The sequence below is a fragment of the Leucopleurus acutus genome (genome assembly GCF_964270905.1).
Source record: "Leucopleurus acutus genome assembly, chromosome: 8".
NCBI lineage: Eukaryota > Metazoa > Chordata > Mammalia > Artiodactyla > Delphinidae > Leucopleurus > Leucopleurus acutus.
Window position 1 is genome coordinate 68533736 of NC_139151.1, and position 16076 is coordinate 68549811.

At 39.2% G+C, this 16076-nt stretch overlaps 1 protein-coding gene across 2 annotated transcripts in view; it reads left to right on the top strand.

Annotated features, from left to right (window-relative positions):
- The first annotated feature begins 1760 nt into the window (after positions 1-1760).
- PDE3B (phosphodiesterase 3B) overlaps positions 1761-16076 on the top strand; it is a 179667-nt gene continuing 165351 nt past the window's right edge. For both annotated transcript variants that reach the window (XM_082845240.1, XM_082845239.1), the window contains exon 1: positions 1761-3059. In XM_082845240.1, the coding sequence (XP_082701366.1) occupies positions 2079-3059 (981 nt within the window). In that variant the 5' untranslated portion in view covers positions 1761-2078. The remainder of the gene's footprint in view (positions 3060-16076) is intronic.

The following is a 16076-nucleotide window of genomic DNA, read 5'->3' on the forward strand; positions in this document are numbered from 1 at the left end:
ACAACAACAACTTTATTTATTTATTTATTAGCAACAACTTTAATCTGAATTTATTCTGATTTCCAAAGCAATTTATTATTTCCTATGACAATTTATAATGGGCATTTCAGTGATGCTGATACTAGTTTGTCATGCCCTTCTGTACAAGCTCAAAATGTATCCATCAAGTTTCCTATTTTAATCTTTGATTGGTAATGATGAGTTCTGTTTATTTTTAAATACATTTTAAAATGTATTTGCTGAGTTCTGTTGAAATGAGATTTTTTTTAATATTCAATTGTCATGGTGGAAAAAAGATCCCTTGGATTTTTATCTTTTAGGGCAAGCATTTGACTAATCAACTTGAAAACTCTATTAAATATTTTTTCCTTTACCCAAGAGGCAGACAAGGAAAGGGAATTCTGGTCTTTTTTCATCTTGGTCAAATTCTTGTGCTGATTTCACTGTGATTTCTGCTATGCATTGTGAACTATGACTATATATGAAAATAATCTGTTTTAGGTCATGGCTGTGGGCAAAGATTAATTGGTGAAAAATGGGCCTGTTTGTGGGATTTACCACACAGTAAGGTTTCAGATCTCCCTGGAAAAATGTGGAATTAGCTCTTTGAGAAATGAAGTTCTGTCATGAGGTTGAAGGGAGAGTTTTGGTGGAGGGAAACACAGTTCACTCTCTAAGGCGTTATGATTGGTTAGATTCCAGAGCAGTCCCTTCGGTACAGCAAAGTTCTTCCCGCTTTCAAGTCAGCGTTTCCCACACGTAGCTAGTTTCACCAGTAATTCACAGATAGCATCTTACTTGGCTTCTTTCATGGCCAACTGATCCAAACTGGGCAATGGTCTTGGAGAGAACTCCTAATCCGCCCATTCCCCATCTCTAGAACATGTAGTTACAAGTGAAAAAGCCTTCCATGGGGAAAGAACTTTTCGACAGCAGATTTTCTATGCTCCTTGAGATGGATGCAGATGTCAACCAGTGCGTATGTTTGACAAGGACGCAGGGAGGATGGAACGGTAGTTCCTCCCCTATGAAGATGGTTCTTGAGGAAGACAATCTCGGTAGTATCTACTAGGATGCTCCCAGAGAGCGCTCCACGTGCATGCTCCTCCCTAAAAGCCACTGCAAGGGCCTGCTGCGTGGCCCAAGAATCCACGTTGCTGTTGAGGTCAGACCTACCACAGTAATCAAGGTTTCTTCCCCATGACCTTGGTGGTGGCTGGCCCTTTACCAGGTCACAGCTCGGCTCGGACAGTCCAAGGGTCCACCCTAAACTGGGATGAGGGTAGAGGCACGACCCGCCGCCTCCCCCCCCTCAACTCGGTTTCTCTACTAGACACTCCCCTTGGGAACCGTAAACATCCTCTTTCCCTACGCCCCGGTGGTGAGCCTGCCTGGGGCCCGTGACTTACCCCCAAAGGGAACCTGCGCGCCTGGGGTCCCAGGATGGCGGGCTTGCCCCCTTCCACCCGAAAAGGACCCCTCCAGTCTCTCCCAGCCCGGGCGGGTCTTCGGGCGGCCGCGGCCGCGCTCTCCCCAGTCTGGGGACACTTAGTCGGCTGGGGTCCCCAGCTCACTTCCCGGAGGGCGGGCGGCCGGCAGTGCGAACCGCGGAGCGGGTGGCGTCGGGACTGGCCGGGGCGCGGGCGCGCGCGGGCGGCTGGCGGCGGGCGGGGCGCGCGCCCGGCCCGGACAGCCGCGGGGGAGGAGCGCCCGCCAGCCGATCGCGCGCCCAACGGACTAGGCTAAAGCCGTGAGGTAACTGTTGCAGCCCGCGGGAGCTGGGAGGCAACACCGAGGCTCCAGTCCCGAGAAGTGCCCGAGGGAAAAGGAGGGGGTCCTGCCGCAGCGGTCCCAGGCAGAAGCCCCTTCCGCCCCTCTCCTCAGCCAGCATGTCGCGGACCCCGCCGCTCCTCCGCCCGCGCGGCGGGGACCCTGGGCCACGGCGGTGGGCGCAGCCCTGACGCGCTGCCGAGCCGGGGGGCTCCTCGAGCGCGGGGGCCAGGCGGGAAGGAGCGCGAGCTGCAGCTGCTGTCCGAGCGGGGCGTGCCGAGCCCCTGCGGCCACCCCGCGTCCCGGCCATGAGGAGGGACGAGCGAGACGCCAAAGCCATGCGGTACCCGCAGCCGCCGGACGGGGCCGGCTCGCCCCTTGAGAGTCTGAGGAACGGCTACGTGAAGGGCTGTGTGAGCCCCCTGCGGCAGGACCCCCCGCGCGGCTTCTTCTTCCACCTCTGCCGCTTCTGCAACGTGGAGCTGTTGCTGCCGCCGCCGCCGGCCTCCCCCCAGCAGCCGCGGCGCGGCTCTCCCTTCTCCCGGGCGCGCCTCTCGCTGGGCGCCCTGGCCGCCTTTGTCCTCGCCCTGCTGCTCGGCTCAGGGCCCGAGAGCTGGGCTGTCGGGGCCGCCCGGCTGCGGACCCTGCTGAGCGTCTGCTCGCACAGCCTCAGCCCCCTCTTCAGCATCGCCTGTGCCTTCTTCTTCCTCACCTGCTTCCTGACCCGGACCAAGCGGGACCCCGGGCCGGGCCGGAGCGGTGGCGGCTCCTGGTGGCTGCTGGCGCTGCCCGCCTGCTGTTACCTGGGGGACTTCTTGGTGGGGCAGTGGGGGTCTTGGTCTTGGGGGGACGGAGACGCCGGGGCCCGGGCCCCGCACACGACCCCGGCGGTGGCCGGCAGGCTGTTCTTGGTGCTGAGCTGCGTGGGATTGCTGACGCTCGCGCAGCCGGGGAGGCTCCGGCACAGCATCCTGGTGCTGCTCTTCTCCGGCTTCGTCTGGTGGGTGTCCTTCACCAGCCTCGGGGCGCTGCCTCCAGCCCTCCGGCCGCTGCTGTCCTGCCTGGTGGGGGGCGTCGGCTGCCTGCTGGCACTGGGGCTGGATCACTTCTTCCAAATCAGGGAAGCTCCTCATCATCCTCGGTTGTCCAGTACCGCGGAGGAAAAAGTGCCTGTGATCAGACCCCGGAGGAGGTCCAGCTGCGTGTCGTTCGGAGAAACTTCAGCCAGTTACTATGGAAGTTGCAGAATGTTCAGGAGACCTTCATTGCCTTGCATTTCGAGAGAACAGGTATGTTACCACAAAGCAAAGTTTGGTAAGGAAGGGAGGGAGGTTTTATCGCTTCAGTTCCCAAGTTGAATTAGCGTGTTTGAAAGCATGTTTACTTCCATGGTGAAAAAAAGACAATTTTTATTCTGAAAAGAATTCCTAAAATACAGGAAGCTTTTAAAAAAATGCATAAGTACCATTTATCTTTGAATAGAAATGAAATAGACTAAGCATGTCTCACTTTTTAAAGAGTTTGTTAATGTAGTAGATGCGTTCTCAGAAGAATGAAGTGAATTATTTGAAGTATAATAGATTGACTACTCCCACTTTGGCATAGTCTGATGTGTAGCTTTTTGGTGACATTTATCTGTTGCTGTTATAATGGTGATGTCTCCCCAAAGATAGCGTACAGCCATTAGAATGAGTGGGAAAAAAATATATATATATGCATTCTAATCAGTGTGGTTTCATTATTCTTGATAATTGAGAGGACAAATCTGAGATCTCATAATAAAAAGAGAAAACAGTGGTGAGTTTTGGAAGAGACTTGTTAATTTAGATAAAAAGACTGTTGGGGATAATTATAAGAGATTTCTCCCCCACCCTCCACCCCAAATTTCAGCAGTGTAGGCTAATATAATCTTTTACAGACTAACTCATGGTCCTGTGTGTTTGTTGCATAATTAGGAGAATGTTGTAACAATTTAACCTTTAAACTTAGTAATGTTTGGAACTATGCCAAAAGCATTTGTACAATTTCTTTTCCTGTAGGTTTATGTGCTTTTGCGTTTTAAAAAAATGGAAATCATCATTAGGGAAAGAGTGTCTATTTTTGTATAGCCTAGGGAAATCTTACCTGTTCTACATCACTAAGAAACTCACCAAGTGTAGCTACTGTTCACAGAGCATTTACTAAGTGCAAAATTCTTATATTGTCTTAAACCCTCACAAGGACTCTGTATGGTAGGTGACATTAACCTCAAGTTAGAGATGAGCAAATTGAGGCTTATAGAGATTATCCAACTTCACACATTTAGTAAGTGGCAGTGCTGGGATTTGAAGCTAGATTTTTCAGTTTTCAATGATGTCTTCTAAGCAACTAAAAGGATGAGTGTAGGGGTTTTCCTTAAGTAGGAGAGTAGGAGTCTATACTATTGGTTTTCGATCTTTTCGATTAGTGATATGCTTTACACCAGGGACCCAATATATTTGAAACAGAAGTTTCTTATTACTACATCTGATGCTCTTTGCTCTTCAATATAATCTACAAGCTATTACACTATCCGTAGTGCTCAAAGAGACAACACCTTGCTCCCTGAAAAGTGTTTTCAGAGGCTGCTTTGTGGTCTGTAGTTATTTGGCCAAATGCTTGAAAAAAATTGTTCAAAAACTATCATGGCTTTTGTTTTCTCAGTTTACTGCCAGTGATAATAGACAATGCTCCGAATAATGTGTATCAAGAGAAAAATTGTCAGGAGAAGATTCACTGTAGAGCAGAGTCATATCAGCTATTTTCATAGACTGGAACAGCGTTTGACATTTGACTATTTGCAAATATATTGTATTTTTTAACACCAGGAAAGTGTTTTAGCACAGTTTCATCACATTTGTAAACAATTTTCCTGAGCTTAGCAGCGTTACAGTTTAACGTAACTTAATTGCAATATGTTGGCCTAGTGAATTATGGGTGTTATCTTATAAATTGAAAACTCCTGATCTACTTGATCCTGGTCTGGTTCTCTTTCCATCACAGCAACCTTTTTTCAGCCGTTAACTAGGTGCGGCATTGTTATGCTAGGTAGCTTTATTAGTTGTATTAGAGGAAAATATTGTGCTTTTAAAATTTGTGCTTTTAAAAAGGGCATATTTTATTAATGCAGAAAACCCTTATTCACATTCCACTATGAATAGGAACATTTTCTTGGTGGAGGGGGTCTTAAATATATGCTAATAGTTCAAGGGTTTATACATGGTTAATGTTCAGTGTCATAACATAATACTCTTTCGGCAATACTAGAAACTACTAAATATTTTTAGCTTGGCAGAGACTGTATAAAAATTTTTACTTATGCTTTTTCCTGAAGTTTAACAGTGGATCTGTGGTTTTGTTTGGAGGTATGTTATGTGAAAGAAATTAAGTGGAAACCAATACTTTTATGGAAGTAAAAGATCAAGAGATTTTCTAATTTTCAAAGTGCTAAACTTTGTATGTGATAATTGTAAAGTCACTCTCTTGTTTCAGAAAGTGAAGGGAGACAAACGGTTTTGGGTAGAAGCTGATATAGGGGAAAGTCTCCTGGATTCATAGAGGTTCAAGGGTAAAGTCTTAGCCCTGCCGTCATATTGGAAAAGTTGGTGAGCCTTTCCGAGTCTGAGTATCCTGTCAAATCAGGGGATCCAGTAGGTGAATTCTATACCACCTTCCAATTCTAGAATTCATTTCTTTTAGTTAGTTTACATTTTTTGTAAGGTATAAATAAATGTATGACTAAAACTTCAAAAGTTAATAGACCTTGAAGTTTTACTTAAATGTTTAATGTTGATATTGCTAGCCTATATTTTCCAAGGTGTGATAATTGGAAAGTATGAACAAATATTCTGTATTATTTGAAGAGAAAGAACTTTTAACACGTATATGTGGACTTTCATTTGTGGGTTGATAAAATTATTACGCTTTCATTTCCTTAAGAATTTAAACGTTTTTATTAACATCTTTGAAAAACAATTGAAAACTCATATTAATATAAATGTTTTTAATTGTGTGAGAGTAGATTCAAAGTAATTTTTAACATTTGGGATGTTATGTTAGATACTGTATTGAAAAATAGTGGCATATGTTTGTAAAACGTATGGTTTTTCATAATTAGGTTTAAAGTTTAGTTACTGCTGACTGTGTTCTACCTTGGTGGGTTAATGGAAAGAAGCACTAAGTTTGTAGTATATTTGTGAAGAATCAGCTGAGACTAATAGGAAGTAAAAAAAAATTGTTTACATCTACATGAGATGCCTTGGCCTGAATTTAACAAGCTACATTTCTATGTCATTTTAATTATACATTCTACAATGCAAATTTCGGCTGTCAACCAGATCATTTCATGTGTGATAGGCTAGGTAAATATAAGGTTTTGAAAGGCATAAGTCTGTGTGTGAGATATTTTTCTATACCTAAAATGCTGAGTGCTTTCTAAATGGTTAGGTAAATATTTAAAAATTCTGTGGCCTTAAAGCCCATAAATATTATTTAAAGTGTTAATTTTGTTTAATAAAGGATACGCATGTAGTATGAAGCCTTTTTAAAAAGATTTTAAAGTTTAAGTGATTATTTATTCCCCTAAGGAATCTGCAAGTCATAACCCACCATGAATTTTTTAAAGAATACTGTGGAATTTGTGAAATTTAATGAGTGAGTGTTTTATTCTAATTTCATGTTAATATTTTGTAGTGAAACATCAGCCTACGTAATATTTTTATGCTTTATTTTGTAAATATTGTATGTACCCTTGCCATCAGAGTTATTTTCCAAAAACACAGATTTGATCAAATCACTCGCTCTGTTTTAAAAATCTCTTACGGCTTTTCATTGTCCACAAAATAAAGTTCATGCCCTTGACCCTTGCTTGCAAAGTCTTAACCTGCTCTTGGCCTTGTTTTGTTGTTTTTGAAAGCCGTTAGCAGTTATGGAACACCTCCCCACATCCATCCACCGCTCTAGCTATTTGAGGACTGCTTATTGTTACTGACGTGTAGACTTTTTTCTTTTGATTTTACCATTCACACTGTTTGAAATCTCCTTTAAGAAACATATAAGATTAAGAAGTGTTTAGACACTACAGTGATGCTCAGACTAATGTATAAGCTGAGAACAAAACTCCATCCTAGTAGAGTTGGCCGGGTTTAAAAATAAAAGTTGACAAATCGTGTCAAGCAGTGATGTGGTGATGTGTGATAGAATATTTTCATTATACCACATGAAATAGTAACATCTCCATAGTTTGTTTTCCCACAGTGAGTGGAAGGTAAATAGGGCCAACCATAAGTAAAACTTTGACTTTAGTATAGTTTAGTGATGTTTGTTTTCATTGTCCTCTGATTTTTTAATCCTCCTCAGTGGCAGGCGCTTCTCTGATTCTTTCCTTCTTCCCTTTCAGTTACCAAGTCAGCCTGTTTCCCTAGCGCATTCTCCTGCCTTCTTATACCCCACTCAAAGCAGGAAGAATCTATACTTGCTGAAAAAGTTTATTTCAACATAAATATGTTTGTATAGATATAGAAGAAATAGAAGAGATTTGGAGTTTATCTAATTGAAATCTGCTCGTTTTATAGAAAGGAAAAAAATTCAATTCCAGAGAGAGAAGAATATTGTCTCTAGGTTATGCCACGACGTTTGGGGATACAGGGACTAGAACCTAGGTCTTGACTCCTAGTTCAGCTGTACTTTCCATTAAGAGCATATGCACCTGCAGTCATAGTTTTCCAAGGCTGTTCTTAATTTGCCAGATATCTCTAATTATGTGATAAACAATGCCCCTGAGTAAAAGCGGTTGAGGGTGGTGGTGGAAGAGAGGGGAGTGAGAGGTAGGAGGTACTCTTGAAATCACATAGTTCATGATGACCTTGAAGATAAACTTGGTACCTGATATCATTATTTCAGGGTGACTTGTCAGGATGCAGCTGGTCTGAAACTCAGGTGCCTTAAGAGGCCAGCCACATAGCCTATTTATGTTATACGTTGGGGAAGAAGGGGGGGTAAGGAAGAATGGAAGTGAACTGTTGCCTACTTTGCCTAAGGGCTTTCAGTTTAAATAAAACAAACTGAACAACCCTGTTAGCCAAGCAAAACTTTAGAAGAGCTGGGTTCTGTCCGTGGGTAGTTCCTGACAGTTTATAACTGTATATAATTGTGTATAAACAATGATAGTTTATAATAATTATAATTATTATATTTGTTTAATTATATATTTAAATACATAATATTTTTATTATATTTTATTATTAAGTTTATTATAATTATAATAGTTTATAATTGTTCACCTTATTATTTACAAACTGATTCAGGTTTATTTAAGAGATTGTTAGAAACCTGTTCTTAGAACTTGGGGAAGAGGAGGGTGTTTCCCACTTTTTCTTTTACAACCTAGAACTTTTTCTCCAGTATTGATTGACCTGGAAGGTTATCTTATCTTTATAGATTATTCCCTCCTCCATCAGATAGAGTACATTGTTTGACTGCTTCCTTACATTTTGTACAACTTGCTTTCAGTATATTTTAAATTTATTTAGTTGGCATTTAAATTTGTTAATGAGAAATGCCATACATAAGACTGTACATATGTATATTTTTATATGGTTTAAGGAAGAAAATAAAACAAAAAAAGAAAAATGTCAAGTACTTACCACTCATTTCCTTTGTATAACCTCTTTTGCATCCCCTTCTCTCTGCCCCAGAGACAACACATCTATCTTGATTTTTTTTTTGCTGTTCATTCCCTTGCTTATCGTTATAACTCCCCTGAACATATTACTAAGTAATCTAAATAATATGTTGTCAGTATTGTCTGCTTTTGAACTTTAAGTAAATAGAATCATGCTATATGAATTCTTCTGTAACTTTTCTTTTTTCTTGACATTTGAGATTCATTCATGTTGATGTGGATAGATGTGGTTCACCTTTTTCAATGCTGTATAGTGTTCCATTGTATGAACATAATAAAATTTATCTATTCCACTGTTCATGGACCTGTGGGTCGTTTTCAGTTGTTTGCTATTAAGCACAATGCTGCTATGAAATTTTTTGTAAATGTCTCCTAGGGGCATGCACACATCTAGAAGTAGAATTGCTGAGCTGCAAGGTATGCTCATATTCAACTTTACTATGTATGATAGGCAGAATAATGGTACCATAAAGATGTCCATGTTCTAATTCTTGGAATTTGTGGGTATGTTACCCTGCCTGGCAAAACAGACTTTGCAGGTGGGATTAAGTTAAGGACCTTGAGATGGGGAGATTATCCAGGTATCTAGGATTATCTAAATAGACCCAGTGTCATAGGGTCTTTAAAAAGTGGAAGAGGGAGACAGAAGAGATCAGAGAAGGAGAAGTGACAATGGAAGTAGGATTAGAGTAATATAATGTGAGAAAGACTCACTCAGTCCACCTTTGGCTTTCACAGTGGGAGAAGGCCAGGAGCCAATGAAAGCAGGCAGCCTCTAGAAGCTGGAAAAGACAAGAAAATGCATTTTTCCTTATAGTCCTCGAAAGTAACAAAGCCCTTCGAATACCTTGATTTTAGCTCAGTGAGACCTTTGTCAGACTTTGGACCCACAGAACTGTAAGATGTTAAATGTGTGTTGTTTTATGTGACTGAGTTTGTAGTAATTTGTTACAGGAATGTATTAGTTTGCATTAACTGCTATAACAGTTGACATGGGTTGCTGTGACAAAGTACTACAAATTGGGTGGCTTAAACAGCAGAAATTTATTGTCTCACAGTTCTGGAGTCTACAAGTCCGGATCAGGCTGTCCCCAGGGTTGGTTCCTTCTGAGGACTCTGAGGGGGAATCTGTTCATGCCTGTCTCCTAGTTTCTGGTGGTTTACTGGCAACCTTTGGCATTTTTTGGCTTTTAGATGTGTCACCCCATCTCTGCCTTCATCTTCACATGGCACTCTCTCCATGTCTCTTCATATAGTCTTCTCTCTGTGCCTGTCTCTGTGTCTCAATTTACCCTTTTTATAAATACCCCAGTCATATTGGACTAGTGCCCACCCTAATCACCTCATTTTAATCTAATTACCTCTGTAAAGACCTAATTTCCAAATGAAGTCACATTCTAAGGTGTTGAGGGTTAGGACTTCAATATATCTTTTTTTGAGGGACACACTTTAACCCATACAAGTAGCAGTAGAAGACTGAGACACTCTGGGAAGTTGAGTTGTTTTCCAGAATGGTTGCACAATGTATATTCTGCTAGCAGTGAATAAGAATGCCCTTGAACCTATGATTCCTATTTAATAACTTTAATTTTTGTTAGTCCAGTGAGTGTGAAATGTATTTCTTTGTGATTTTAATTTGCATTTTTCTAATTACTAATAAGGCTGAATATTGTTTATGGATTGCATTTCTTATTCAGGGATTACCTGTTCATGTCTTTTGCCCTTTTAAAAATTCAGTAGTTTGGGGACTTCCCCGGCGGTCCAGTGGTTAATACTTCCAATGCAGGGAGTGCAGGCTCCATCCCTGGTCGGGGAACTAAGATCCCACGTAACTCATGGCCAAAAAACCAAAGACATAAAACAGAAGCAATATTGTAACAAATTCAATAAAGACTTTAAAAATGGTCCACATCAAAAAAAAAAAATTAAAAATTCAGTGGTTTGTTTTTTCTTCGTTCATGAGTTCTTTATATATTTTGGACATTAATTGTCCAAATTGGACATTAATTTTGGACATTATTGGTTATTTGGGTTGCAAATGTCTTCTTCCAGTTTTAGTGGTGTCTTTTGATAACTGAGATTCTTAATTTTAATATTATCAAATTTACCAATCTTTTCCTTTAATGGTGTGAGACTTTCCATGTCTTGTTTATAAAACTCTTCTCTATTGGAAGTCATAAAATAAACTCTTATATTATCTTTTCAGAGTTTTAAAGTTTTGCCTTTCAAATGGTTTTTATCCACCTAGAATTGATTTCCATGTATAATGTGATACAGAGATCGAATCTCATTTTTTACCCGTATGTATATCCAGTTATGTCAGCACAATTCACTGAAAAGTTTATTCTCCGTTTATCAGCAGTGCTGCCTCTGTCAAATGTGAAATTTCAGGGTGTGTGTGAGTCTGTATCTGGCTTCTCTGTCATGGTTCACTGATAAGTTTATGTGCCCTGTGTTAATGCTACACCATTGTAATTATAATAGCTTTATAATGAGACAATATATAGTAAGTCTTGTCATCTTACTGTTTTTCTTCAAGAGTTTGTCAGTTATTTTTGGACGTTTGCTGTTCAGTATAAATTTTAGAATAAGTTTGTCAAGTTCTACAGAAATTCATATTGGGATTTTGATTGCCATTGCATTAAATCTTTTGAACAATTTAGAGGAGAATTTGATTTTGATTGAAAATTTTAAGTTTCATTTTTGTACAAATTTATTTAGTATAACTTTTCAAATTTATTTTCTTTGTAATATCTTTTTATTATCTGTAATATCTTTTTTATTATCTATTTATTTAATTTGTTCAGCATCTGCATTTTTGTCTTCTTTTTCATTCCTACCATCATTTGTATCATTTTTCTTTGTTTCTTAATCAACCTGGCTAGAAGTTTGTTTTTGTGTTTTTTGGGTTTTTCTGGTCACGCCATGTGGCATTCGGGATCTTAGTTCCCTGATCAGGGATGGAACCAGCGCCCCCTGCATTGGAAACGTGGAGTCTTAACCACTGGACCACCAGGGAAGTCCCAGTTTATTTGTTTTTTAATCTCTTCAAAAAATCAGCTTTTTGGATTGGTACTTGTTTTCTTTTTTTTATATGTTAATTTTTATTGGAGTATAGTTGAATTACAATGTTGTGTTAGTTTCTGCTGTACAGCAAAGTGAATCAGTTATACATATACATATGTCCACTCTTTTTTAGATTCTCTTCCTATATAGGTCATTGCAGAGTGTTGAGTAGAGTTCCCTGTGCTATACAGTAGGTTCTTATCAGTTATCTATTTTACATATAGTAGTGTGTATATACCAATCCCAATTTCCCAATTTATCTGCCCTTCCCCCTTGGTAATCATAACTTGGTACTTGTTTCCTATTTTATTTATATCAGCTCTTTTATTATTTCTTTTTTTCTTTTATTTTCTTGTTCCCTTTTTTTTTTTTTTTTTTTTGGCCATGCTGCACGGCTTGTGGGAATCTTAGTTCTTAGTTCCCTGACCAAGGATTGAACCCTGGCCCTTGGCAATGAGAGCCCAGAGTCCTAACCACTGGACAGTCAGGGAGTTCCCTCTTGTTCCTTTTTTTAACTTTGTAATTGAGATGCTAAGCCCATTAACTTTGAGCTTTTCCAGCATATGCGTTTAAGATTATACATTTCTCTCTGAATGTTGCTTTAGTTGAATGTCACAAGTTTGGATGTATAGTATGGTTATTGTGCAGTTTGAAGAATTTTCTAATTTTCATTTTGATTTCCCTTTTGATTGACAGTTGTTTAGAAAAAAAATTCTAATCATATGCAGGTTTTCCAGTTATTGTTGTTGATTTCTGACTTAAGTGCCTTTGGGCAAAGAATGTGGCCTAACATATGATCAGTTTTCATAAGTGTTCTGTTTGCTTGAAGAAGTACATCAGTTTGTTAGCTGTCTGGTAGATAAAAGGTGTAAAATGTCCTTTTCATACCTTCTGCGTCCTGTTGACTTTTTATCTTATTGACCCGTCAGTAACTGGACAGAGTATTAAAAAATCTCACTTTCCTGGTGTTTTCTTCAACCCCCCCACCCACAGTTTGTGGGTAAGTGTATGGAGAATAGAACTTTACAAATTGGATGGAATTACTTATCAGAGGGACAGAAAAAGAATGCATGAGAGAGAGCACATGTCATATGTTTAAAGAGTCAGTGTAAGAAAGTAATGAAAATTTGATCAGCATTAATATATATTTACAAATTGCCTTTTATATGTGCCTGCCCCTAGAGAGATACTAAGACGACAGTCACAGGATCTGTATTGCAAGGAGATCACACTCTAATTGAGATTAAAAAAATGTAAATAAATAATTACAATTCAGTGTGGTAAGTGATATAGCAGAGGTATACATAAGGTACATGGAGCTTTAGAGAAGGAACAGCTAACTCTCTCCAGGAGGAGAGTCAGAAAGCCTTCAGAATGTATATAACAATTGAGCTTTAATCTTCAAAAAAAGTTTCTTATTGATATAAAATGTATAAAAAATGAATTTAAAAATTTTACTTCTGTGACCTTAGAAAGAATTTTTCAAAGTTATTCCAACATAATCTCCACCTTACTGTAAATATGTTTGGAATAAGAATACTTCTTATCAACTGAGAGACTATAAAGTCACAGAAAATATACTGAGTCCAATCAGGCAAACTCTTTACCTTCAGTCCCCAGTCAATACTAACAACCAAAAAAGATGCTTAAATTTTCTATCAGAAATGTCAGTATCAGTGGTAAAAATAATATAAGCAATAAAGAAATGTAACCCAGGATTAGAAAAAAGGGATTATTATAAGATATATTTACCAAGTGCTCACTATGTGCTAGTCTCAACAACTCTGTGAAATAAGTATTGAAATCCTGTTGTGCAGCTGGAAACTAAGGTAGAAAGGTGAATTGACTAGCCCCACACCACTCAGCTAGCACACAGAAAATACCATAATATGCTAAATGCCATTTTCAGTGTATAACAAGCCCCTAAGAACTCTCCCAATTGAAACAACTAAACTACAGGTTTAAGCATTTTAGAATGTATCTTTTGAAAGGAATCACTGAGTAAGAAAAATTTCAGATCCCCAAAAAAAGAAGTGAAAGCAGTGTGGGGGAGAAAAAAAATGTTCCCTTCTTCCCTTCTAGGGTCTTTGTTTGGGCTATTAATTAAATTGATTTAAGACAAATTAACAGGGGAAAAACAAATTTAATTTTGTATATGGGAGCCCCATAAAAAAGTGAGACTCCAAGAAGTAACCAAAGCAGGAATCTTTTATAACTTTAAGACAAAGAAATAATAAATTTGTGAAGAGTTGACGAGACAAAGGAGTCTGGGCTTGGGGTAGTGAATTGGCGAAGAAGTAACAAGGTTTGTTAGAGCCAAGTATTCTTGGCCCTAAATTCCCTATCTCTGGTGATAAGGATGCCTTCCACCCTCCTGGTACTGGGATGGGTACCTTTCACATGGGAGATTTATCTCCTGCTTTTGGGGAGGGGGGGAACAAAGGAGGGTCAGAGTGTTCTTCACCGCTGTTTCTCAAGTAAACTTTAATTCAAAATAAGCTATATGCCGAGTGACATATTCTGGGGTAGCACATTCTGCTCCCTTTCAGTAGGAATCCCGAGAGGTAAGCAGACATTAAAAACCAGCTTTCATTTGAAGGTTTCTGACCATCCTTAGAGACCATGAACATTTGCTTCTGTTAGATATGGCTAGGCTCAAGAGATAAAACCTAGGGTCTGTCCAGAGTCAGAAATCTAATAGAAAAACTGCATAAAGCAGAGACCCCAAAGTGCTACTCTTCCAGTGTAAGGGTAAGTGAGAAATAAATATGACCAAGGAGATGGGATGCGGGTCTTGACCTTGGCACAGGGAGTTGGGGGACAGAGAAAATAAATCTTCCCTGGGAATGTATAACTACAAGAGGGCCCTCATAGGGTTTTTGTTCGTTTGTTTGTTTGTTTGAAATTGTAGTAAAATATAAATAATATAAAATTGACCATTTTGGCCATTTTTAACTGTACAGTTTAGTGGCATTAAGTACATTCATATTGTTGTGCAACCATCACCACCATCTAACTCTAGAACTTTTTTTTATCTTCCCAAACTAAAACTCCATACCCATTAAACAGTAACTCTCTCCATTCCCCCTCCTCCCAGCACCTGGTAACTGCCATTCTACATTCTGTTTCTATGAATTTGACTACTTTAGATACTTCATACAAGTGGAATCATTTGTATTTATCTTTTGTGGCTGACTTGTTTCACTTAGCAGAATCATCTTTGGAATTCTAATAGGAATTACATTGAATCCATAGATTGTCTTGAGTACTATTTACTTCTTAACAATAGTAAGTCTTACAATTCATTAACATGGCAGGTCTTTCTATTTATTTGTGTTTTAATTTCTTTCAACAGTGTTTTGTAGTTTTCAGTGTACACGTCTTTCACCTCTTCGGTTAAGTTTATTCCTAAGTATTCTTTTTGATGCTATTGTAAATGGGATTGTTTCTTAGTTTTGTTTTTTAATATTTCATTGTTAGTGTTTGAAAATGCAACTGATTTATATGTGTTGTTTTTGTATGCTGCAGCTTACCTGAATTTGTCTATTCTAATATTTTTTTCGTGTGGAATCTTTAGGTCCTCATTTAGTTAAATTTTTTAAAAAATAAGACTTAATTTTTTAGAGCAGTTTAAAATTCATAGCAAAATTGAGAGGAAGGTACAGATTCTCCATATACACTTTGCCCCCAACATGGCCATAGCCTCTTCCATTATCAGCATCACCCGCCCCCCCCCGTCCCTGATTGTTACATTTGTTAAGACTGATGAACCTACGTCATAATCACCCAAAGTCCATAGTTTACGTTATGTTTCACTCTTGATCTTGTGCATTTTATGGGTTTAGATAAATGTATAATGACGTGTATCCATCATTATGGAAAATAAATACAAAGTATTCACTGCCCTAAAAATCCTTTGTGCTCTGCATATTCATCCCTTACCTCATCCCCACCCTTGGCAACCACTGATCTTTTTACTTTCTCCATACTTTTGCCTTTTCCAGAATGTCATATAATTGGAATCATAGAGTACTCATTTAGTTTTTTATCTAAATTAATGCTACATATGTGGACTTAGAAACCTCAAGTGAAAATGTAAAGTGGTCCCAGGTGACTGATAGAGGTAAATTCAAATTCTCTAAGGCCTCAAATGATTCCCACAGATAAAATTCCAAGGATCTTGAGCAGTGCATAGTCAAAAATCCACAGAACTTGCGCAGAAACAAGGCACTATGAATGAGAAGCTGCAGAAAAAAGTACACAGCAAAAGAAACCCACAAAGACTTCAGAGCTTAGAGCTATTATTTATCAGATATAAAAAAATGTTTAATATGCTTAAAAAAACAAAATAGAAGCTTGGGAAAATGGTTGGGGAACAGAGAATTAAAAGAATAATCATGCAGATTTGAAAAATAGAACTTCTAAAGATGAAAAAATAGCCACAGATTTAAAACCTGATGCACATATTAAATAGCAGTTGAGAGACAGAATCTGTGAACCAGAATGTAGATCCAAAGAAATTGTCCATAATGTTTTGCAG